General features: G+C 57.1%; 1 protein-coding gene across 9 annotated transcripts in view; it reads right to left on the bottom strand.

The window, feature by feature from the left end:
- The window catches only part of DYSF (dysferlin), a gene marked incomplete at its 5' end in the record, with an annotated part of 221,707 nt that overhangs the window by 77,867 nt on the left and 117,947 nt on the right, over positions 1 to 25,893 (bottom strand). For all 9 annotated transcript variants that reach the window (XM_082852028.1, XM_082852027.1, XM_082852030.1 and 6 more), the window contains 6 exons: positions 2,099 to 2,128; positions 3,582 to 3,611; positions 4,414 to 4,554; positions 7,073 to 7,254; positions 15,118 to 15,195; positions 15,689 to 15,782. In XM_082852028.1, the coding sequence (XP_082708154.1) occupies positions 2,099 to 2,128; positions 3,582 to 3,611; positions 4,414 to 4,554; positions 7,073 to 7,254; positions 15,118 to 15,195; positions 15,689 to 15,782 (555 nt within the window). The remainder of the gene's footprint in view (positions 1 to 2,098; positions 2,129 to 3,581; positions 3,612 to 4,413; positions 4,555 to 7,072; positions 7,255 to 15,117; positions 15,196 to 15,688; positions 15,783 to 25,893) is intronic.

The following is a 25,893-nucleotide window of genomic DNA, read 5'->3' as shown; positions in this document are numbered from 1 at the left end:
GGCACTGCCACCTGGACCCCCAAAGAGAGCTCAGAGTCACCTCTTCCAGGAAGCCATCCCTACTGTCCTCCATCTGCTCTAGGAGAGCTCAGCCCGGGTAGATGCCTTTCACCTCATCCATGACACTGTCTCCCACACAGGCGTGGGCTGTGTGCTGGCCGGAAGGCAGTCCCCACCGAAGAGGCTGTCCTTACACCATGCTTCAGAGTCAATCGCCCCTCTCCATTCCCTCTCTAGCCTAGGCCCCCATCACCACATCTGTCTCAAAAGCCTCCTAGCTGGTCTCTCCTGCCCCTCACTCCCCACTCCACACCTCTCTGCAGCCAGACGACTTCCTAACACACCCATCTGTCCTCTCTGCTCCCAGACTTTTGAGGGCCCCCGTGGCCAGTGGCCCAGAAGCTAAGCTCCCGGCATGGCTTTTCAAAGCCCTCCAGGATGGCTGGAGCGCCCTTCACAGGGATCAGGCCGGGAGTCTGGAGGGGGCTGAATGAGGGATACCAGGCAGGAGCTCGGCCGCAGCAAAGAAGACAGAAAAATCTTGCTAAGGCGTCAGGCTTCCAGCAGGACCAGCAGCAGCAGCAGCAAGACTAACCTGCCTCCACCCCGCCCCTGGGGATTCTTAAAACCAAATAGGACGCAGGACCTCGGCATGAGTCTTAGCCTTCAAGTGCAGGGGAAGAAAGAGGCTGAGCCATGGGCCCCAGGGCCTGGGCGGGAGCCCTCTGGGGATGAAGGGGTCACCAGGTCACCTTCTGGGGCGGTTCCCTGGACCAGCTGATCCTCCATCCATCCTAATGGGCCTGGGACCCTTTGAACGTGCTGGCCCAGCCCTGTGCCCAGCAGACCCCCAGGACTTGCTCTCCTCTGGCCCTGCTGACCCACACCCGCCTCAGCCTGTGGCCGGCTGGCCCTGCGGCAGGGCACTTGGCCCTCGTCAGGCTCTGGCCCCAAAGCTGCAGATTTTGATTTGCTTCCTGACAACAAGGCCACAGCCAGATCCCTGCTCTTGGAATCTGAGCCTTCACTGTTATATATTACAAATCCAGTTATTAAGGATTTAACTTTTTTAATAACTCATCCCTGGGCTGGGTCTTCTTCAGAGCAGGCTGTGGGTTTTGGCCACAGAATGCTCTCAATCGAGAGAGAGGGCTCCGTGCTGCTTCCCTGGACAGGACTCTCGTCCCCTTTCCAAATCGGCAGTCTTTCGCAACTGCAGCCAGAAGCCGGAGGCTGCCTGTCAGGCGCAATTGCGGCCAGCTCACTTGGCGGACCCCACCTCGGTCTGGGAGCTGCAGGAAGTGAGGTAAGGGGCGCGGGGCCGGCGGATCCCACATCCTGACCCTGCACTTCAAGTCCAAATTGCACTGAAAATGTCAAATGGTGTTCGCTCGCAGCCTGGGGATTCCCTGACGGCAGGAAGTGGCTGCCCTTTTCCCACCCCCATCTGACCAGGGCTCTCCTTCCTGTCTCTCTGCCCAGGCCTTTGCCTCAGCTCACTCTTGAGGACCTGCTCACAGATGTGCAGGAGGCCATAAGGAAATGGGCTTCTCATCCCGCAGAGCAAAGGGCAAAGCCTCGCTCCATTTGGATGCAAACCCCAAACTTCTCCCAGAAGCTAGGAGTCCCCAGCCTGCCCCGTTCCCTAAAGCAGCCGGGCCCCAACCTGGTGCTTGGTCCCTTGGGCCATAGGCACGTTCCCCACCTTCTTCCTAAGCGCTACGACAATGTTCGGCTAACGCCACCTCCACCAGCAAGGCTTCCTTGACTACTCTGGTCCCTTAGGAACATTTTATTCTTGAAAACATGCCACTTGGTACTCAGCCGGTTGAGACCCCTGCTGTCCCAGGGGTCTGGGCAAATGTGGCTTCCAACACAGCAGCAATCCACCTAAGAGCCAGATTCACACCAGGACACACCCCAGGCAGCCCCGGATCCACGCAGAGTGTGGGAAATTAAATCCAGACAGGGGTCCACGTGACAGAGGCACACTGGAGTACCAGGAACCAGGAAGACTCCAGGGCATGGCCTTCATCTTCCCTCTGCCTCTGCCCACCTATCCCCAGCCACAGGCCACAGCTGTGAGGGGCCAGCTCACCTCTTCCAGGATCCCTGATGTATCCTGCACCTGGACCACACCATGGGACAGTCCACATCCAGGAGATGGTGGAGGGAGGAGAGGAAGGAGAGTAAAAGTTTACCATTAGTGACAAGGACCACTAGGCTGGGGCAGAGATCAACACGCCAGATGTCTCCCTACAAGGAGCAAACAGAAACCACTTCCCATCTAGGGTGAGGGTGATGTGCTTCCCAGACGCGCCCTCTACGTGGTCCCTGAGAAAGTAGGTACAACAAACGTTGATGCAGAGGGAGTGGTGGGAGAGGCCAAAGCGTAAACCTGGAGCCCAGGCATCTCTAGAAGTGACAGGAGAAAGGAGAATGACGAACAGACAGGTGCTGGGAAGGTCCCGGACCCTGCGTAACAGCCCCAGGAGGCAGTCAGGCCTGAATCCCTGGAGCCACTGCTGGAGATGTGGACTTGGAGAACCAAGGAGAAGCAACCTACATGCCCAGGGCTGGCAGAGCTGAGAGCAGAAGCTTGGAGCGCACAGGGAGCGGGAAAGGGAGAGGGAGAGAGACTAGAAGGGGTGGGGGGAGAGGCAGAGGGTGGAGTGGGGGCAGGGGGCAAGGAGGGCTTGTACTGTAAGGACTGTCTGCAGATTGCCTGGGCTCCCCGCCTCGTAAGGGGAGAAGCACCCAAACAGAGCCCAAACGACCACTTCTCAAAGCTGCAGCTGAGCCTGGCCGGGCAGAGGATTCCTGAATCAGATTAGCCTGGGTACCAGTAAAAGGTTTACATTTTTCATGACCCCCAGGAGAAGGAAGGGGAGCAGGGCAGAGGGAATGAAGTCTCCATAACTAGTAGAGGAAATAAAACCGGATCTTAGTGGGAACACTGAGTTGGGAACTACGGTCTGAATCAGAGCTTCTGAAACGTGAGCGCGCGTCCGAATCCCCTGCGGGGCTCGACAATGCCCAGGTTTCTGTGCTGCCCTCAGAGCTGGCTTCATAGGTTTGAAGTGGGACCCAAGTTTGGCATTTCTAACAATACCTCGGGTGATGCCACGCGGAGAACTGCTGGCCTAAGTCGATGGTTCTCAGCCCAGGCTGCACATTCAAACCTCCTGGGCGGCTTTGAGAGATACGAAGGCCTGAGCCACACCCTGAAAGATGGGATTTCACTGGGTCTAGGGTGGGGCCTGAGCACTGCTGATTTTTAAAGCTGCCCAAGGGATTCCAACATGTAGCCCAGCTGAGAGCCACTGGGCTGGATGACCATGAGGTCCCTTCCATCTGAGTCTGTGATTCTTGGACTTCTCAGGGGAGAAAGGCGGGAAAGCCAGAGCTGGGCAGGGACCCCAGCCCCTACCCACCCTGCCCCTGTGGCCCCAACCGAGCCTTGCTTGGCTTGAAGCCAGGATGGTGGTGGTGCACACCTGCTCCCCTTCCTAGCCTGGGAGGGGGCTGCAAACACCGGGAGGGGGCAAGGTTGAAGAAGCGAAGGTGAGAGCGAGGCTTACCTCAAAACCAGGGATATGGTGGATGGCCGGCTGGGTGAAGAAAAAGAGCTTTGGTTAGGTGCCCGTCACCCAAGGCCCCACCACCTTTCTGCCCTGGCCAGGTAAACACATCTCCAACCACAAAATGACACTCATGGAACATGTCTGTGATCAGACAGTCCAGGGATTCGCAGACTCTTCCTTGGCGGACTAGGGACTCCTGCGAGGTGCCTGGTAAGCGAGTGCAGGGGAGGCCAGGTTGGCAGTATGCCGTGTCCCCTCCAGACACTTCAGCCAGAGTAGCCTCACTTCTAGCCGGCTTCCATATTAGGGCTCACATCCCACTAAGAGCAAGTTTGAAGATGGGGCTCTAATCCAAACCCCTTATTTTACAGCGGGGAATCGGCTGGCTGAGGCTGTGGTAGAGCCAGCACTGCAACAGGGGTCCTGCCCTCACCTGTCCCTGGAGTCCCCTGCCCCGGACAATCAGGCACCCTAGCCAGCTCACAGAGGTCCCCCTTCCAGAAACCACGTCAGGATATAACCCAGAGAAAAATACATCCAATGGCCAGAGGACTCAGACGTAATAACACAGTTCAGATTTCCACCCCAGTGTTCGATCGTGTCCTGATTTGGGGCTCAGAAAAGATGGGCAAGATCGGTTCCAGCAGGAGGCCCCACATCCAGAGGTGGCCCTTCAGTGCTCTCCACTAAGTGCAGGCCCTTGGTGGGGGAAGAAGAATGTAGCTAAGCCCCCTCCCCTCTATCAGACCATCCCCTGCCTGGGCCCTCACCCTCCACCACCAGGAGCTCCCTGCCGGGCCTCCTGGATCTGGACGTGGACCAGCCTCACCTTCTCTCTCTGGATGAGCTCAAAAGAGGCCAGCAGCTCACCCGCCGGCTGGTTGCCCCTGGTCAGCGGGAACCAGGCCAGCCGGGGCATCCGTTCCAGACTCGGCTGACAGATGCAGCGTCCCATAAACTCATCTGCACCCTAGACCGAGCATAGAGAGAGAAAAGTCAGCGTCCCCCTGCCCAGGGCTCTGGCAGCCTCAGAGCAGTCACCAGACCTACAGCTGGCCTCCCAAACTCGGAAGGGCCTCAGAAGTCAGGGCAGCCCCTGGTGCAGACGGTGAGCTCTGCTTCCCTCAGGGGGATGCGAGGGCAGCATGCGAGTGGCCTCCTGCCACTATTGTTAATGCTGAATTCCCATCATGTTCCACAAGTCCCTTTGTATGTCCAACGAGCGTTCACCTTGCCTTAATGTAATCAGGCTCTAAGCCCATTGGGCACGAGAGTGACAGCCTCCTAGCAGTTCTTTAATGCCCTCAGCAGGAGAGGTGTTTGACATTTCCCAGGAATGTGTATCTCCTGTTCATTTCACCTTCAAATCCCCCCAGTTTCCACATGGGGAGACTGTGATCGTGCTCATCCAATTAAATGAGTCTTGTTAAAATGATGTTTTCATCTTATCATTCCCTTTACTCATGAGCCTTCCATGGCTCCCCACTGACTAGAGGATAGAGTGAGCTTGCGGACCGGTGAACTCCGACCTTGTGGTTAGCTCCCCCAAGGGCAGGGGCCGCAGAAAGAACGTGGGTCTCGGCCAGATGATGCCACAGCTGTCGTAAGCCTCGGTGGCTCGCCCAAGGCACTCATCTGGAGAAACCCAGGCCAGGACTGGGAGGCATCCCCACCTGCAGTCACATCACTGCTGGGGACATTGCCAAGAGCCATTCTGGAGTGGCCACCAGCTTCTGCATAAGTGCCCACACCAGCGGGTGACAGTCCAGCATAGACCACTCAGAGTGGTCACCAGCCACAGCACGGGGAGGGGTCCTGGAGGCTCCTCTGGACCCATCGTTGCCCTCTAGTCGCTGGGTCATGGAGAGGCTCGGGGAGGGGAGTCCTCACAGAGGCCAGGCCGCCAGGACAACAGGAGCTCAGGGCAATGGATATTTGCCAACAGGTACAGCCCCGTTTGACTATATTATCAATGAGCACAGCTCTGCTCTCCCCCAGGACCCGGGGGCCCACCCACCCAGAAAAGGCCATGGCTTTCTCCCCCGGGATCCCTCCCGGGCACTGGCCCAAAGGGGATAGAGTTCCATTGGTGACGAGGAGGTGAGGTGCCCTTGGGAGAGAGAGGCTGTGTCCTGCCAGCCTCCCACCCGCCCTGCACCAGCAGTCACACCTGCTTCTGCAAAGTCCCCTGGCCCTGGCCCCCCTCCAGGCCCTGCCACCTCCCACCTCCTCCTGCCCCAAAAGCTCCAGGTCCTGAGCTCTTCCCCCACAAATCCCCAAAAGACCCTTCCTCCAGCTGCTCGGCCCCCACGGAGCCAGCTCTTCCTTCTAAGGGCAGAGCTTACAGGTCAGCCTCCCCAGCCCAGGCCCGCATTGCCCACCACCAGCCAGTGGGGCACCCTGATCAGCCTCACCTTCCCCCAACCCCTGGTCACCACGCTCTCCCTTCCAGTCATGGCAACCCTTTCTAGAAGCATCTGTGAAGCCCTAGCCCCTCCCCTTTCATCTACTGCCACCCCCAACCCAGGTAGGGCCTCTTGGCCACACACCCCTCGGCCGACACAGTCTCTCTCTTCCAACAGCATCCCACCCCTCCTTTGTAACATGTCGCCCTGACTCCGCCACTCTCCCCGCTCCCCTGGCCTCGTACTCCTTTCTCCTCCTTCCCTGCCTGCCTTCCCCATCCTTCCATCTCCCACTGGCCCCCGTGCTGTGCTAACACCCCTGCCTCATCCCAACACCCCAATCTCCCATTTCCACCAGGGCCTGGGTCTTCCCACAGCCCCTCACATTCCAGCCCACAGCCCTCTCTCTCCTGGGAACCTTTCGGAGCTGTGCTGTCCAATACCGGAGCCACTGGCCGCCTGTGGCTACTTAAAGTTTAATGGATTAAAACTAAAACAATAAAATTCGGTTTCTCAACACACACGGCAAGTGGCCCTCGTTTGGGGGGCACGACCACAGAGCCTTCCCGCCAGCACAAGCGGTTCTGTGCTGTGCGACGGTCCTGCAGAGAGGGCCCCGCCTGCACCTCACACTGGCTCCCTGGAGGAGTCCCTGCCTGGTGGTTCCTGAGCCCCGGCTCCCACCTGGCCGGGGAACCCCACATGAGGGGCCACCCAGCCCAGCACAAGTGCTTGATAACCGTGTGTGGAGTCAAAGCGGCCCTCGGATGGGGAGAAGGGACCGACCTGGGGTCTTATAAGCAAGTTAGAGACAGAGAAAAGCCAGGCTCCTGACCACAGCCAAGCACCCTTGCCAGATCTGTACCCTCTCTCTGCCGTGGGCACAGCACACATGTGGCAATTCATTTTCAATTACTCTAAAACAGTTTTCACCACTGCCTGTGGGGTTGGGGGAGAGGCCATCAGCCCCAGCCTTGGGGAACTCCCATCTCGTTGGGGACCCACCCCTCACAGCAGCATCTCCCCTGGGCCCTGGAGAGGGTGGGCAGTGAGGGCTCGGGGGAGGAAGGTGGGCACACTCACATAGGTGTCGTGGTCATACAGCTCCACCACGATGCTGGCCGGCTGCTCGGAGATGCTGGCCAGCTCACCGAAGATCTCGATCTCGTAGAAGATGAGTGTCTGGTCCCAGGTGGGGTTCAGGGTGTTCTTCACCACCACCGTCTTCTGGCTCTGGTGCATGAAGGAGACGATTGCATAGGGATCTGTGTGGGCCAGGCACAGAGAAGGGAGATGGGACACAACGGAGAACGTGAGAGTCGCCCGTTCAGGAGTCATGCAGCCACAAAGCTGGAGCAGAGCTGTGGCTGCCACTCAGGAGCACCGACGTCCAGGCTGGAGCCCTATCCTGGGGGTACCCCCCCACCTCCATCCTCCGTGAGGCCAGCCGGTGGCCACCATGGGGAGATGGAGATGGGACCGAGGTCCCGGAGAGTGGGCACAAAGATCCAGAGAGCTTCCCTTCTGGGCTCTTTCCTGGGCTGGTTGCTGGAGGCAAAATGAATAGATTGTGCATTCATTCATTCATTCATCCAACAAGCACTTACTGACTGAGTGCCTTCTGCATGACAGGCCGGGGGCTAGGTGCTAGGGGCTGAGGATACATTTGGAGCAAAACGGTAATCTATACAAACAAACATAAAATGACAATTTCGATCATGCTTTGAAGAACACATAGGAGGTGCAGTGGCGTGTGAGAGAGGGATCTGGCATGGCTGAGTCTGCATTTCAGCAAGCTAACTGTGGCCGCCACCTGGAGAAGAGACTGGAGGGGGCAGAAGTGGGTGCAGGGAGACCAGTTAGGAAACTACTGCAGGGGTTCAGGCAGGGAGGGTGGGGGCTTAGATGGGTGGGGGCACTAGAGAGAAACAAAGGGATTCAAGGGCTATTGAGCGGTGGGGGTGTGTGAGGGGGACCCTAAGATCCCTGCAGTTCCCTGACGCCCCCAAACTACTTTCCAGCCTATTGGCCCCAGCCATGCTAGCCTGGGACCCACCCAGGAGGTATTCCCTCTGCCTGGTCCCAAAGCATCACTAGAGAAGATTCTAGGGCAGTGGTTCTCAAATGTGAGCATGCAGCAGAGTCGTCTGGAAGGCTGGCAGAGACTGCTGGGTCCCACCCTCAGAGACTCCTTCATCGGGTCTGGGGTGGGGCCTGAGAATTGACATTTCTAACAAGTTCCCAGGTGTTGCTAATGCTGCCTTTCAGGACTCCACTTGGAAACCAATGCCAGAGAAGATCCCATGGGACTGAGTGCATGTAATCTGAGACAAGAGCAAAGGGCTCGGAGGAGGGGGCTCCTCCAACTTCTCTCATTAGGGGGCAGGGTCCAGTTTGCCATTTTGTAAGACTCGACGAGCCAGATGCTGAGGGCATGTGGACAGGGAAGTCTGGGGATCCAGGGGCTGGCAGCTGGAGCTAGCTGTCTGGCAGGGCTGAGCCCAAATGCTCTATCACATGCCCTATACCCTTGGCAGTTCCTCCATCCTGTAGCACCTTGCATCCTCTGCACCCTCCAGGGCAGCCCCCACGTGACTCAAGAGGGCCTCAGCGCCGGACATCTAGAGCCGGGCTGTCCAACTGCAGTCCTGGGGCTGAGACGGGGAGATAGCTCTTCCCCACAGAGGGGAGGGGAGCAGGCCAGTCTCTCCCTGGCCATCCAGAGTCCAAGTGGCATGCCACAGCCACTGCACAGGAGGTGGCAGAGTGGCTATTGAAGACGTGGGAAAGTTGGAGTGGGCAACAGGAGGACTTCCATCAAGAGATGGGGTGGCGGACAGGGTCCAGGATTCTGGCTATTGCCCAAAGGGCTTGTTTTAAGGGCGGGGGTGGTGGTGCAGGATTCACGTTAGGAAACAGAAGCTACGGGCACTCATTGGCCGAACAATGCTGGGTTTGCCTAACAGGAGGCAGCCACCAGGCTAGGACCAGCTTGCCAGCCTTCAGGCACAAAAACAAACTGGGGTCAATCTGGGAGGGCTTCCTGTAGGAAATTGGTTTTGAACCTGATTCTGGAGGTAGAAGAGGGCAATGGGAGGCCCTTGGCAGAAGAAGGGGCAGGGGAGACATGCCCACCACATCTTGCCACGCCCACCAGGTGGGAGCCTCCCTGGCATGGGGCTCTCCTTTCCCATGCACCAGCCTGGCAGGGCTGGCCCAAGCCGTTCCCTTCCTGGCCCTGGCAGGGCCCAGCGGCGTCTGTGCATTTAATGAAACCGTCTGGCTGTGATACCATCAGCTCCAAGCTCGGCAGAGAACCTCTCCCCGGTTCCAGTAAGAAAAAGAGGGCGCGTTCCGATAAATAAAACCATATTCGAGAGCCAGCGAAAAAGCCCCTTTTGTTCCCGCCCCCTGTGCTTCCCAAGGCTTTATTTTTATAAGCGCGCGGGCCCCAGACCGACCGCGTTTACACAAAGATCACAATTGCACATTGTGGCGGCCATGCACGCTGTATTGGTGTTGGCAGCGCCCCCCACGCTGGCCCCCGAGCAGGCGACTCCTTCCAGCAGCCCCATCAGCGCAGGCAATGAGCTCAGCACTGGGGGAAAGGGAGGGGGTGGCTTTCAAACAAAATTCACCCAGACCCACACGCTCGCCCCGCCCGCCGGGGCGGGGGAAACACACAACAAAGGCATTGTAAGGAGCAGGCCTGGAGGCCTGGGCCCCAGACACTGCGCTACTGTGTGCTGGGGCCTGGCCTCTCCCCGCACAAGGCCCAGCCCCTCAGAAAAGAGAAACAAGGGCGGTGGGGTGTCGCTGAAGCAAGGTGGTCAGATGAAGGGAAGCCAGACGGACGCACAGACACACGCCTCTGCCAGGAAAGCCGGGAGGATGGAGCGGCGGATCCCAGGGAGAGGTGGAGGGGAGGGGAGAGGCCAGCTCTTCCCAGAGCCACTCCGGTAGGGGAGGGCCAGCTTCAGCCCTCCGGCCCCACCTGCCAAGCCACACGGAGCACCCCCGGCACTGAAGCTGGATCGGAGCTCTGTGAGGACCACAGGCTGCCCTGGGAGCTCCAGCCAAGAACACACAAGGTTCTACTGGACTCCATCACCACAGGAGGCCCCAGGCAGGTGACTGCTGGCCCTGCAGCCCTGTGCCTGATCCCTGCTGTTCAGGCCTTCCCGGAGCTCCAAGGAGGACCCTTCTGCAGTCACAATACACTAAGCTTCCCTCATAGGCCCTCCCTCCAACTGCTCAGACCACAGGGCAGGTGTCATCATACCCCTTGTCAGAAGAGGGAGCTTTGCCCCAGGAAGACCACTAGCCCCTACTCACAGGTGCCTGGGACCAGACTCCCTGACTCGTAGTCAGTGCTCCTTCTACCTGCCACGAACATGGGAAAAGGGCCCTTAAGACAGGGTGGAGTAGACTGCCAGTAATCAAGGCATTGCAAACAAAAACTGCAATACAGCAGTATTTTTCCTATAAAATTAAGAAAAATCGTTTAGATTTATAAAACCCAGTGTTGGCAAATATTTGACGAAATAGGTACTCTCCTTTATTGCTGGAAGCAATTCAGCAACCCTTTAGAAAAGCCATCAGGCAGTATGACCTGAAAAACATAAAACTGTTTACACCCTGTTTCCCATATTTCTGGGAATCATCCAAATGAACCATAAAGCTATATGAACAAAGATGTTCGCTCCAGCATTACCTGCGATCCGTCATTCATCCACCATACAGTTATTGACTGACCCGCATATGGTAGGTAGCCACAGTGCTCTGAATATGAAGGTGTACGAGACACGGTCCGGGCTCTGAAGATCATGGCTGCTGCTTGGAAGTGGTAACTAGACATCAGTTACAATACAAAGCGATGTGCAGTCTCACGGCGGAGCGTTCAAGGCGCTAGGGGTGGGGGTACGCCCTGGAGTCTGGTGGCGTCAAGTCAGTACCCCCAAAGGCGGTCTCCAACCCCAAGTCTCAAGAATAAGAGGTGGACCAAAGAGGTGGACCAAAGAGAAGGGGGCGGCCAGGCACCCAGCACAGCACTGGCAAAAGCACCAAACAGCACTCAGGGAACAGCAAGTCTGTCTGAGGGGAGGAAGTTAGCACCCCGGGGCCCCAGGGAGGAGGACGCAGGCGGGCAAATCGCAAACGGTCCTGGACTCGTGCTCAGCGAGTTGGGCTGAATCCTGTCCATCAGAGTTCCCCAAAATGTGTTCTTCGCAAGGCGAGTTCTCGGGGGATGAAGGAACGCTTAGACACGTTCAACAGACTCCTTTCCTGCAGCCACCCCAGCCTTCAATGCCACCGTGATTCGTAAATCGCTAAGCGTGCAGTGTTTCCCAGTCTCTCTCGCTCGGGAACCCTTTTTAAGTGGAGCATTTCACAAGCCTCCAGCACACCTTGGAAAACAGCTTCTTAAGCTCATTGGGAGAATTCCCCCAGCCAAAGCCAAACTTAACAGAAAGCTGTGCTTCAAAAGAGGGGGTGGGCTCGGACTGGAGTCCAGACAGAGGAAGCCCACCAGCAAGGGCTCCCCAGCCCCACCCAAGCCAGAGTCTGGATCTGGGGGAGACGAAAGCACTGGTCCCCACGGAGGTGACTTCAGCTGTGGGCCAACCATGGTTCACCAGACCTCACTGTGGCCTGGCGTGGCAGCAACGCCCCTCAGGACCACCCAACTAGCACACAGCTTTGACCTCCCTGGAACCACGAGGCCGGCAAAGAGGGCACAGGACCTTCTGCTTTCTTGGCAGACACTCTACCCCCATAAATGAATAACTTGGCATCTGACCTACTAGCCTTCTCTCATCTCCTTTGTTAACCAAGTGGGGCCCCTGAGCCCACTGACCCATGAGACTCTCAAGGAGGAGTTTCTGGGTGCCTCAAGCTAAGGGCCATACCCTGGAATGTGAGCTGCCCAAGGGTCCTCCCTCCTGGCGGCAGCTCTGTAAGCAGAGCCTATGGCTCCCTCAAACCACACCGGTGGTCGCCGGCTGGGGGTCGAGGCAAAGCAGAATTCCCTGGAGTATAACAGGGCAAAGGAGACAGCGCACTCCCTGATCCCCTTTGAGAAATATCCGTCTACAGGGAAGAGCAACTCAGCTCTGACCGCTGTTCACAGCCACGATGCTGCCCAGTAGGTACGGCACTGAGGACAAGTGATTTCTAAGTCCTCTGGAGTCCTGTCTTTTCTGTTCAAAGTAGATCCAGTTTGTATTCCAGATGCTCACCCAGCAGTGGCAACCCTGTCCCAGTGTAAGAGAAGCCATTTGAATTAAGCATCATTTCACATTTTTTATACCTAATCACTATGCTGGCCACACACACTTATAAGCACACAAGAACGGCACACTCGCCCTTCCAGTGGTCCAGAGAATTGACGCCGGGCCTCCACTCAAACCCCACCCAAGGCAAAATCCTCAGGCAGCCTGGATGGCAGTGTCTCCACAAGCCTCCCTCCCTGACCGAGTTCAGTGTTAGTCAACAAGTGTTTCCTGGACAATTCCTTTGTCCCCCACACCTTCAGTCAAGGAGAAGAAATAGAGAGAGCACTGGCCTTGTGGCAGCCCCAAGGCCCACCACACAAGGGACTAGCAGAGGGCACAGCACAGCGTCATGGGGGCCCCGCTGGGGAAAAGCCCAGGGCAGCAAGGTCAGAGCGCTTCCCAAGGAGAGCCCTCCGGGCTGCAGACGCCAGCAAGCAGGCTGGAAGACGACGCCAGCGAGCAGGCTGGAAGACGACGCCAGCGACAGACTCCCCCGTGCCGGACCCTCCCCAGACCCCAGACATTCCTGATTCACACAGGAGTTTCCTCTGAGAAATGCCAGCCAGTGGCCACGCACAGCCTCCAGCCACCTCAGGGTCAGTTCCAGGGGAGAAACTGCTTTGGTTTAGGGTTTGGGAGTGAAAATAAACCCTCTGGGTTTTATAGGTTCACCCGTGTTGGCTGCTGTTTTCCTTTCCAGCAGCCGCTCAATCAGGCCTTTCATTCAGAAGCCAGCGGCCAGGGCCTGGGCAGTGCCCTCAAAGCTCAAGGGATGTTTATTTGGGGGAGGGGGTGGAGCTAGGATGGAAAGTGTGACGTCTCCTTCGGCCCCGGTACCAGGCTGACCCTGCCTGCAGTCCCCAGAGGTGCGGGTCCCCGGGAGGAGCACCCTCCCTGCAGGGTCCACCCCCAGCCCGGCCAGTGGAGGACAAGGGGCCCTCGACCTGCACCCCACTTACCCACCCCCCACACACAAACCTGCCGCCTGCACCCCGACCTCTCACACCCTCCCCCAAAGGAAGAGGAAGCAAGACTGTGAATTAGGTCACTTCTCTTCTCCTTGGGGTAGGTGCTGATTTTCAGAAAGCATCCCGGCCAAGGTTCCCAGGAAGTTGCAGCTGCAGAGATGTCCCCCGCATTCCCACAACCCGCCCCCCCACCTGCCAATCCCCATGTGCTTGCTGCTCCATCCACCCTGAGCCTGGCTGCGTGGGGCTAGAGAAAAGGTCACTGAGAGGAGAGGAACACGAGGAAGCACGGCTGTCCCCAGGTCGGGGAGGAGCAGGGTCCAGAAAGGAGGACGGGCGCCTGGCCATGAGCTGAGTGCCATTCTGTGAACAGGAGGTCACTCCCATAGAAGAACTCAGATCTACTCAAGTGAGTAGCAAGCACTTGGAGTGGGGTACATCACTTGTCAGCTATTTTAACTCAAGCAGTTTAGTTTCTTCATCTGTAAAATGGGGATGTTCAATGCCTGCTTCACAGGAGAGTGGTAAGGGGTACGTGAAAAAACGTCAGCAAAGCGCCTAGGCTCATAGTGGGCACTTAGTAAGCGCTAGCTCTTTAGATATCTTAGTGTTAGTTCTTTAGAACCTGCTGCAGGCTCAAGGGTAAGTCAAGGTCCCTTCCTGGAGGAGCTCAGAGTCATGGCGGGAAGAATATGACAGAGGTAGATGGCAAGTGATCTATGCAGTGGGTAAGGACTCTGAGAGAGGTGCTGCTGAGGTCCTGGCCACGTGCTGAGGAAGCAACAACCAGCTCAGCTTGGGGAAGAGTCAGAGGGCATCTGGGCTGGGTCTTGAAGGATGAGTAGGAGTTCACTGGATTAAAAATAGGAAGGGAAGGCATTCTAGGCACTGAGCACAAAGGCCAGAAATGTGGAAGAACTAGACAAACGTTGACGAAAGTTGGTGCAGCCAGAGCTAGCAGATAGAGGGGAATTAGGGAAAGATGAAACTGGTGAGATCCAAAGGGGTCAGATCACGAAGGAGCTGTCTGCCAGGCTAAAGAGTTGGGGATTTACCTGTTAGTGTCTATGTCTGAAATCAGGGGAGTGACATGACCAGCTGTGTCTGGGGTTGTGTGGAAGGTCACAGGGAGGCCAGGAGATGACTGAAGCATTAAGGTAAAAGGAGCAAGGCCAGTGTGAGACGGCAGCCACGATGCAGAATAGGAGGGAACATACTCCGAGACAGATTCAGGAGCCAGAATCAACAGAACTGGGCACCTGACCGTTAACCAACCTGATGGGTAGTAGAAGCGCATTGACGTGATCCTAAGACCAAGGTGGGATGTAAAGGGGGGCCTGGACCTGGGGGAGGGGTCCCAAGGAGTTCAGCTTAGACAAGATGAACTGAGGTGCCTCTGAGGCTTCTAGGGGAGACATAGAAAATGTGGCTGGACATAAAGGAACTAAAGACCTGGAAGCTTCCCCAACAGGAGTGGCTACTGGGCTGCCTGGGGGACCCCAGTGCCCAGAGAAGAGAACACACACAGAGCTCTCGGAAGCATCAGGCTTAGAGGGCAGTAGCTCAGTAGGAGCAGGTAGGGCAGCAGGAAGCTGCAGGAGACCAGGAGAGAGGGGTGTCCCAGGGGCCAAGGCCAGAGGGGCTTTCAGGAGGAGGGGATGGTCAGTCAAACCAAAACCTGCAGACGGGTCAAGCAGGCCACCTGACAACCAGGAGGACACGGTGACCTGACTGCAGCCCTCACCTCCACAAACCCAACAAACACAGCACCCCCGACCCACCATAGGAGAAGCCTGGGCCATGTTCCCTGTGGTCTGAAGGCCCGATGACTCTGTTCCCAGCCCTCAGGCCCTGGTCCCTGGCTCTCCTCCCTCCTCCCACCTACCAGAAAAGGAGTCCTTGTCCATCGCAGGCAGATCCCGGGCCTGGTACATGTAGCAGCGTAGATGGTAGCGGTTCCCGTCTGCACCGAGGAAGAAACAGATGCCAGCTGAGGGGCTGGGGGTGACCAAGATCTGGGGCTCGAGGGGAGGACAGAGGGTGTCCCTAGAGGGGGCAGCGCACAGAGGGGCTGGATGGTAGAAACGACACGTGTAGCCTATGCTGGAGTTAGCTGCTCTCAAGATCAGGAGAGCAGACCACAGCCCAAAGGTGGACCCCCAAGTGATGTGTCCTTGGGTCTGGACAGCTGGGGAGGTGGCAGAGGAGGGGGAAGGAGTGGAGGGGTCACAGATGATGGGGGCAGTGAGAATGCACAGCGCCTTGAATGCTGGATTTCAGGCTTAGAGTTCACACACACACACAAACCAAGAGACACTGACCCACTAACAAAACACCCAGACTCAGTCCTCCTCAGCCCCCACGTACACACCTGACCATGTGACCCACACAAACAGGAACGTCAGGCTACACACTCATCCGTGTCACCCCGGTAGACACCTCCAAACGTCACTTACAGTCAAAGATGCAGGAAATCGTGGGTCTGTTCACGCCAAAGCTCAAGGTGGAGACAGACTTGGAATCTTCACTCCTGTCGTCCACCACGCCGCCCTGGAGATGGAGAGCTGGTCACCGCAGACTCTGACCCCAGAGCCTGGGGGTGGCAGGGAGACTGGTTCGGAGAGTCAGGTCCCCAGAGTCCTTTAGACGAGGCCCCTCACCTGCCCAAAGCTCTGATTTCACTCCAGGGCTGCGCCTCCCCGGACCCCAGTGTTAAGCCCACAGGGAAATTCTCCCTCTCTAGTGGAGACCAGACAAGCCAGAATGGGATTTTGAGCTGTTCCAGCCTAAGAGGTTAGAGTTTGCTAGAAGGAAGGATTCGAAGGGGCTCTCTGAGAGGGAATCCAGTGGGGATCTGCCCGGGCTGATGAGTTTAGGGGAGCCCGAGTCTGGAGGGCCCTGTCTAGCATCTCTGTCCCACCCAAGACATGTCTGGACACGGTGCTGGTGCCAGGGACACACAGGCACTTAGCTGGGCCCCCAGCTCTGGGGAGCAGCTGCACTGCATCCTCCACTGTCTCTCATCAGCTCCCGCTGCGCTGACTGTCAGAGGAGGCCTCAGTCTGAGGACAGGGGACAGGAGTCGAGGCAGGGTGGGTCTGCACTCGGCCTCAGAAGCTGTGTGTAAACCTTGCCCTTGTTAGCGCTGGGCTCTAACCACTGGGCCATAAACAGCCTCCTTGGACCAGATGCCCACCTCCTTGGTGCACTGCTTCCCTCCACCACCACCTCTGCCACACCGCAGCCGCTCATCAGGGATGAGCCCCAGCGGGGATCTCAAGGCCCCCACAAAAATTGAAAATGTGCCAGTCACATGGCAGCCCGTCCTTCCAGACCTGGCCTTCTGTGATATGAGCTCCACCAGCCTCCCACGGCAGAAGCCCAACAGAGAGACTGCCCGCTTCCTCTGCAAGCCCTTCCCCCCTCCCCACACTGTCACCTGCCCCAGTCCCTCGCCAGTCCCTCTTCCCAACACACAAGCACGCACACCCTTGAAAGAAAACCCCGGCCTCCCCTCCCGTGGCATTTTCACCCCGCCCAGGCCCACCCAGAGCAGCCACTTCCCAAGGCCACCACGCCCCCCACCTGGCGGCAGCCATTTCCCAGGAGTCTCGACCTCTCCCCAGGCCCTGCAGCTACATCGTGGCCCCACCCCCCTAGATGCACGGCCACCTAGGTGCTCCTCCTCTCCACCCTCGGGGCCTGGCCCCAGACCTCCGGTCCAAGAAGCTTCCCTGGGTGCCCGCCCGCTGGCTTCCGATCCGCCCGCACCCAGGACCAGAACCAGCCGCATTACCCACACTCAGCACCCAGCTCCCGGCCTGAAGCCCTCCATGGCTCTCGCCACCTGAAGGGTCCTGGTCAGACCCCAGTGACCTCCTCCAACACCAGGGCTTACTTCCCCCAAATCCAATCGGGCAGGCCACGCTCCCCAAAGCTGGCCCAGACACGCACCTGCTCCCAATGCAAGCTCCTACCGTTCCCTGCGAAGAATGCTGGTCCTCCCCCAGATCAGCTCATCTTAGGACACCCAGGGAAGGCCTGCCCTGGGCACTCGGGGTCAACAAGGAAATGCAACCTAAAGGTAGGCAGTCATCCTCTGCTCCATCCCACAAAAGAGCCCATAAAACATATACGGGGGAAAGACATGTTCATCTGCTCTCCCAGGGGACCCACTGAGGTCCGGCTACAACTGGGTGGGCTCTGGCTCCTAGCACAGGACACCCCACTTTCTGACAGGAAGATACGGTGACGCCCCCCCCCCCACCCCGCGCCTTTCCTTTGGCCACAATTTCAACACAAGCTCTAGAATCAGATTCCTTGGGCTCCAGCTACCATTTACTAGCTGTGTGACTTTGGGCAGGTTGCTTAACCTCTCTGCACAAGTCTCTATAAATTTGGGATAATTCTCCAGTATCTATCTCAGAGAGTTGCTGGGATTCTTAGGAAGATAAATCACATGTTGTGTTAGCACACCACCTGGGGAAGTCATAAACCATGAAGTTACTAATTGTGCTCAGGGGTGGTATTCATATACCCCATATTTGTTCAAAATTGTTCCAGGAGCTGGAAAAGTAGACATTTCAGTGCAAAGTCACAGTCCTGGGCAGAAATTAAAATCAGTCAATCAAGCAATCAACCTCTCTCCACACACACACACACACGCACACACGCATGCACACACGCGCACACACGCGCATACACACATGCACGCACACACACACACACATACACACACACAGGAGAGCAGGACAACAGGGAGGGATGCCATACTACAGACAGGTGAGAACCCAAAGGCCACAGCATCTGCGATCTTCCCTCCCGGCAGGCGTGGGTCCCGGGCATCCTGGGTTCCCGCCAGGAGAGGTGCTGGGCCCAGCCTCACAGCTCTGGCCCTGCCGCCACCCACACCAAGCCCAGCAGCTAGTAGCTCTGGCCGCAGGGTCTACGAGGCCGCACGTAGAGCCGGAGCTGGGGGCCCAGCAGGCCACCCCAGGCGTGAGGTACAGGGACGCCAAGGAAAGCAGGTCAGGATGCTGGAACCAGGGTTCGGCCAGCCCCCAGGTGCCACGAGGCTTAGCGCAGGCAGCTCAGTGCGCCTTGGTCGGGGGGAGGGCAGGCTCTGTAGCCCCTCCACCTCACCCTGGCCACACATATGCCCCACGCCAGCAAGTAGGGCACTGAGGTGAGTGCGGGGAGGGAAGCCGCCTCCAGCTCCCATGGGCCCCGTGATTTCTCTCTCCCACCAGGTGCCTGCAGGGACCTCCACACTTGCAGGCTGCCTCCAGGGCACATCCCCACTCAGCGCGCACCTGCTCCAGGTGGCCCCCCAGCCGTGTCCCGTCAGCAGCGGGCAGCACTTTCTGGGTCTCTGTCCAAAGGCAGGGCCGCCTGCCTGTGATAAAAAAAAAGGTGTCCCCCTCCCTGGGATTTCCACAAGGCCGGGGCCAGGTACCTCAGGTCCGGCTCAGTCCTGGCACCGAGAATGACACCCTTCAGAGGCAGAACCAGCGCTCCCTCGGAATGGCCCTGAGGGGCTGCCGAGGCTCTTCCACCTGCCCTGTCTCCAGAGGAGAGGCCCACAGCCGCTCCCCCTGGTCCACAGGGCCTCTGTCCGCCCCCACTCCCATCTGCCTCCCTTGCGTGGCCTTGCCTCCGCCTCCCCTTCCCTCCCTGCTCAAGGAGACAAACAGGGGTTGCTGGGAAAAAGCTAGGAGAACCAGGACGACACACGCACCTAGAGTCCCCAGTAAGTTCAGTCCCGCCAGAGGAGCCTCAGCCCTGCGGTCAGCCAGGTTCCCAGGCTGGGCAGAATTCCACCCACACAGCAGGCCAGTGCCTTTACATCCTCTGGCCCACTGACCTTCCCAGGGGGGACGTGGGCTCTCCACGAATCCCCTTCAGACCTTAGGAGCAGAGCGGAGGCCGGCCCCTCTCCCAGCCTGGTGGCAGCCCCTGCGTTGAGTCTCCAGCAGTCAGGATGCTCACCCCCAAACACCACAGCCTGCTGCTTCCACACTCAAACCAGCTGAACCCCCAGGGTCCCCTTTCTCGCCCTCAGGCCTCCTGCACGTAGTTCTCTCTGCCCTGCTCTTTCCCTGGCTTTTTCCTCAGACATCCAGTCTCACCTTCAGGGTCACCCTGCAAGGATGAGTTAGGTACACTCCCGTGTGCTCCCACAGAGCCCCGGATTTCCCCCCTTACTGCATATATCACCCTCCATTGTAAATACCTGTTCACTGTCTGCCCCTCCCACAGAGAGCTTTGCGAGGTTCCCCCCATGCACCCAGCATCCAGCAGAACCCCTCACACACAGCGGGTGCCCCATTAATAATTAGGGAATGAGTGAATGAATGAATGAGCACACACCTTTCTGGGGAGAGCTGATGACAAAGACCAGCCCATCGCCAGGTCAGGGGATCAGCCTGTGCATTAACACAGCTAATCCAATGTCACGCTTTTTCCACTCTGAAGCATATTTTTGGCTTTCACACGTGGACATACATGGCTCACGTTTGGGAATTTCTCCCAAAGCAAACAATGAAGTCTCATGAAAAGATGATTTGGGAGCTTCTGGGAAGCATCTCCCTCCCGTCAGCCCGTCCCTCTGACATGCCACTTGTGTTTATTGAACACCTACTTTGTGCCAGGCCTTTCCCATATTCGAGTTGGAAAATAGGTATTGCTGCTTGTGGAGACATAAAATGTCACCTCCCCAGAGAGGCCTTCCCTGACCAAAGGTCAAAAATCATGTTCACATCCACACCGTCACATATCCCACCCCACACACCCCAACCCCACATAATAGCCCTGTCTACTCTCTTATTCAGCTTTACTGTTCCTCATAGCACGTATTACCCCACACATTTGCTATATTAACGTTTTTGTTCACTGTCTCTCTGGCTCCATGGGGGCACTGCTGTGTCCCCAGAACCCGCTACGATGCCTGGCACAGAGAAGGCTTCGGCAAATATTTACTGATCAAGGAAAATAATCCAAGTTGAGCCCTAGTCTCTGTAGGTGCCTCTCCTGTCACATAATCACCCATTTTCTGGAGGGAACTGTCTGGGGCTAAAGGAACTTCCTGGGCCGAGCCTGACTTGAGGGAAGCACCCCCTGAGACAGCAATGACGTTGGCAGAGGGGAGAAGAGGGGGTCAGTGGAGACGCAGCAGAGATGCTGCCCTTAGCATCTATCCTCACAGCAGAATCCTGCCGACACCTTACCGCCTTCCAACGGGGACTGTTACTGCCTTTGTTCTCCAGACGGGCAAACTATGGCACACAAAGGCCAAGCCACTTAACGACTGCACGGAAGAAGAGCGGCCTGCGACTCCCTGACATTGCACAGCACGTGCACAGAGCAGACGATCAGAGCGACTCATTCATTTCACAGACCCTGAAGCTCCGACACAGAGAACATCAGGCTGCCGGTCCCCGGGGAATCGGGCTCCATGTCAGGCACCAGGAAGGGGGTGGGGGGCAGGTGCCTGGAGCTCACAGTGTGGGTCGGACGAGGGTAGCTGGGGGCGCCTCAGGGAAGCCTGAAACTCAGATTCCTCACCGTAAAGCGGCCATCGTGGTAACACTCACCCCGATGGGCTGCTGAGGCAAATGCAGGGGGGTTCAGCCTTGGCACTACTGACATATGGGGCTACATAACTCTGCTGTGGGAGCTGCCCTGTGCATTGTTTAGCAGTATCCCTGGCCTCTACCCATTAGATGTCCATAGCTGCCCCCTCCCTCTGCTGTGACCACCAAAAATATCTCCAGACATTGTCAAATGTCCCTTGTGGGATGGGGTGGGGGATAGAAATTGTCCCCAGCTGAGAACCACAGGTGGAAATTAAATGAAACGTACCCACAGCCCTCGACAGGTCCCTGCACGTAATCAGCATTCAGTGGTGCCAGTTTCACTCTTTCATCTCACCAGTTTCATGCTGAACAATACCTTCCCCCGCCTTCATCCCTGCCCTCTGGCTTCAAGTTTGGAATTCATCACCATCCCTCTGCCACAGGACCTTTGCACTGGCTGTCCTCGCCACCTGGAATGCCCTCCAGACAAGCTAACTCGAGCTCTTCCCTCAACTCAGTCATCACTGAGGCTTGGACACTTCCTTGACTGCCCTGCCTTTATCAGCAGCCCCTACCCCGCCTCTCCTAGCATCTCTCCTGCATCCATCTTTCCATGTGTATAGGTAAGGCATGCACGTTCCTTTATCCCCTGCACCTGACCCCAGTGTCTGGCACTTAGTAGGCATTCGGTGAAGATTTATCGCATGAAATGAATCACCAGCATCCCGCCCTAAGGCATGTGCACAGCACTCAGGCCTAAGGTCCCAGGGAAAGGGACAGGAAAGTGTGCATCAGACAGCAACCTCCCACCCTCATGGGGCTCAGGGTCAGATGCCACCAGAGAAAGAGAGAGTGATGTGGGCTCACTTACACCCCAGGATGGGGCCATTTGTGGGGTGGAATGGAACAGGGTGGGCCCTCGGAAGGTCCCATTCAGGAAGGTTTCCCGGAGGAGGGGAATAAGAGGGGTGCTGGAACAGGGGCAGCAGTGACACGCTGGAGGCCTGCCCCCCCCCCCCCCCCCCAGAGCTTAGGGAAGGCTTGGCTAGAGGGGCAAGGCTGGGGCAGGGCGAGGCCGGGAGCAGCGGGGCTGGCTTCCTTCTGCTCTCACTTGGAGCCCTGAGCAGAACCAGGCTGCAGGGGTAGCTAACGGTCTGGTTTCCACCCACCCACCCTTCACCCCCACTCTGCACTCACACTCTTCCCCAGCCCCAGGCCAGGCTCAGGGCATTGAGTTTCCCACAGTCACATTCCTACCTCCATAGCTCATGCCGATGTGACTCCCAGGCTGGGGCTGGCAGCCACGCAGTCTGTGGCCACGCACTTGGTCTTGTGGCTAACTGTGGGAGGGACCCTACTGCTCGCCCAAGGGGACTGGGGGGGCCTCCAACCCACTGTTGCCCCGCTGGCAGCCACGGCTCCCTGGAGATGCCCGAGCTCAGGAGGGTGAGGAACTCTCCTTCCCAGATGCCAGGGTTCCCCAGGGGTCCCCTGAGCCAGTGGCCAAGCCCACCTTTTCTGCTGAGGGCTGACATCCCGGGACCCTGGCCGCCACACAGGGAGAAGGTGGGCAGGTTCTGGGAAAACAAGGAGTCCGTGAAGGGGACGCCTCGACCCACCTAAAGTGGATCCAAGACCGAGCAGCAGACCCCTGGCGTTTCTCAGATTCTTTCTGCACACAGGCTGTCACACGCATGCCTCCTCCCTCTGGCACTCCCACACGGGGCCCAGAGGTCTGGTTCAGGATCTATAAAGCAGAGGCACGGAGGAGAGAGAAGGGGCCAGAGCAGAGGAGGATGCAGCAAAAAGACACAGGCTGAGCAGCGGGGCTCCCCAGGGCTGAGTAAGAGGGGGACAGAAACACAGAAGCCACACTCACGGCGGTCAGGAAAAAATGGAGCCTCGGAGGTAGCCCCAGGGGCCCCCAGGGCACGCCCTGCCCCAGCGGAGTCCAGCGTATGGGTTTCAGGGGCCAGCTACCCTCCTCACCTCACAGGAAGGACGCAAGGCCTGTGTCTGATGGATCCAAGGAGCACAGGTGACAGAGCTGACAGGAAAGGCACCACTACGGGGAGCCCCCATCTCCTTCTTTATGTACACAAGATCAGAGGACCCCAGAGAGCAGCAGGTGCTGGAGCTGGCTCTCAGGGCTCATGAGAGATCATTAAATTTCCAGCCATTTGCAAGCCATTCGTTAAACACAGTCACTTGTAAAAATTAAATCCGATAAATTTGTAACTTCAGAAATTATTTCTAAAACAAAGGTGATAAATATTCAAAAGCATCACTTCCAAATTCTTCCACTACCTTTTACTGTTATCTTGCTCCCAAGGTGATCTACATCTAGAGTATCTGTGAGGTGGAAGTACTGTATAAACACTATATAATGGTGTGCTACTGCTCGTCTCCTCCTATCCCCACATTCTGTGATCTCACATTGAGACCTTGCAATTGGCCATGGCAGGGATATCTAGACCATTTGAGCAAATGCTACAAGAAGAGCTGGATTTTTTTCCGGAGAGCCAGTTGTTAAACGTCGACCAGCACAGGCAGGCCTCGGGTGACCTGCCAGGATCTCTTCTTCACCATCAGCTCTGCTGGGATACCCAAATAACAAATGACAATGGAGAGAAGAGTGCTATAAACCTGTACAACCCAGCCGTTATCCATAAGATTTTTCACAATATTCAACCAAGGAAATACCACTAAAATAATTATTACTTGTTTTCTCTGTGCCTCAGTTTGTTCCTCTGTAAAATGGGAGCGCTAATAAAATCTACCTCAGGATTATTGGGAGGCCTAAATGAGATAATACATGAACAGGGCAGAGGGCACTGCCTGACACACAGCATATGCTCTAGAACAGCTGACAAACTTTATCCATAAAGGGCCTGAGAGTAAATACTTTCACCTTTGCCGGCCATATAGGCGCTGTTGCAACTGCTCAGCCGCCGTAGCAGCAGACAGCAGCCATAGACAATGTGCACATGGATGAGCGTGGCTGTGCTGATACAGCCCTGTTTACACAAAAAGGCAGAGGGCCAGACTTGGCCAGTGGGCCATCGTTTGCCAACCCCTGCTCTGTAAGGGGAGGGGGTTATTTTTGCTGTGTTGCTATCACCTCCATCTGATAAGTGAGAAAACTGGGACCCAGAGATTCATGTTTTCCTTCAGGGTGCATGGGAAATTCGCTGGTAGAGCCCGGGATCTCCCAGGACCCCCGCAGGGCTCTTCCCAGCTCCTGCTTCCCCATCAGAACTCAGCACCTGAGCAGGGATCTGAGGCAGGACAGGACTAAGTGCCAAGTCAGGGCCCTGGGGAGCCCACACCCATGTCACTGCCCTGACTGCTCTGGCCTCCGCTTCCAGGGAAACCCCACACAGGCCCACAGGCCAGGCCAGAGGAGAACCCTGTAAAACTTGGGAACACACAGCCCTCCCTTCCTAATCAGGGCTGATTGCAACCTTAAGTGAAATAGCAGGCGAGTGTGCAACCCCATTTAATTTACAGCTGGAGCCGGGGCTTGAGAGCAGCTGCGAAACTCCTTGCAGAGCTACCGGCCAGCCCCTGGGGAGCCTGGGAGTGGAATTAGGAAACCTGGAGAATCCACAATGCCACGTGTGGGCTGGCACAAGTGTCTGTGTTTGCATGTGCCTGTGTGTCCCTCTAGGCTTTCCAGGTCTCTGAAGTCTGCAGAGGACGCTCAGGCAGGTTTTAGGCCATGCCAGAGTGCCTCCGTCATCAGGACGACTGTATGTCCTCGTTTGCCTAGCTTATGCCTATTTTCCAACATGATTTTTAATAGTGTCCAGACCAGACAATAAATTATAAGGTCACCCTAGCCACTGTGGACACACCCTCATGCGTGTATAATGACACACAGGGGGTGCAGCCGTCACACCCACCCAGCAGTAACACACACAGTCCATGCTTACCTGTGTGCTGGCATTGTGTCTCAGGTATGCAGACACACAAGTTTCAGTGGACACACGCAGGCTTCGGCGTCCAAATCTTGAGTGAGATAGACCCAGAGTCCACATAGTTAGAGGATTTACTCCTCTACTCCGGTGGCCCTCAACCTGCCCCGTAGCACAAGGCCAGGTGTGGAACAGGTGCTTGATCAGGACATTCAAGAGACACAGAGCCGCCTTCCAATGGCCCACAGACTCAGCCAGGGGTCTTGATTACTTAATAAGGCAAAGCCCTTTCACCGCCCAGGTGCTGCCCTTGCTCAAAGCAGCCACTCTAGGAAGCATGCCTAGGTGCCCCCGCACACAGCAGGATTTCATCCAGGTCCAGAGACGGCCTCTCCCCTCCCCATCCACATCTGACCTCCTTTTCAGCCAGTTCAAATTCCCAAATTCCTCCTCTCTGGCCCCGGCTTCTCCCTGACCCCCTTCCCAGCACTTCCGACTCCCAGCTGCCCTTCCCTGCCCCCTGACAGGGGCTGGGGGTGCCTGTCTCTGTGGGTCCTTGGCACTTCAGGTCAGGACTCAGGCCCCTGCCAACCGATTGGAGGCTTCCTGGCTGGGGGCAGTGGTGCCAACTCCTCTCTAGCTGCCCAGCTGCTCCAGGGAGGCCAAGCTGCCTGGCTACAAGACGAGGAGGGGGATGCATCCAGCTGAGGGCTCCAGCCAGCGCCCACGATGCTCCCTGGGACCCCACTCGAGGGCCTTCTATGGGGGAAGGACTTTATGCCCTCATAGCAAGTGGGGAGATGAATCTGGGGAGAGAGAGCAGAAGAGCCCGCTCTTCTGGCCTCGGTTCTAGAACTGACTCATGCCGTGCCTCTGGGCAAACTCCTTCTCAGGCCTCAGTTTCTTCTGGGGCTACATTAGGGGCTCAGAGTTGTTCTAGAGCAGCACTGTCCAAGAGAACTTTCTGTCGTGATGGGACTATTCTGCACTGTCCAATATGGTAGCCACTAGCCAGGCGTGGCTGTCGAGCTCTTCGAATGTGGCCGGTGTGACTGGGGAATGGAATTTTCTTATTTTAATCACTTTAAATGTAAATTTAAATAGCCACACCTGGCTAGTGGCTTTCATATTAGACAGTGCAGTTCTGGAACCTCAGTCTCCCCAACTGTA

This window comes from Leucopleurus acutus, assembly GCF_964270905.1.
Source record: "Leucopleurus acutus genome assembly, chromosome: 12".
Taxonomy (NCBI): Eukaryota; Metazoa; Chordata; class Mammalia; order Artiodactyla; family Delphinidae; genus Leucopleurus; species Leucopleurus acutus.
Note: the sequence above shows the minus strand (reverse complement) of the source record. Positions and strands in the feature narration are given on the sequence as shown.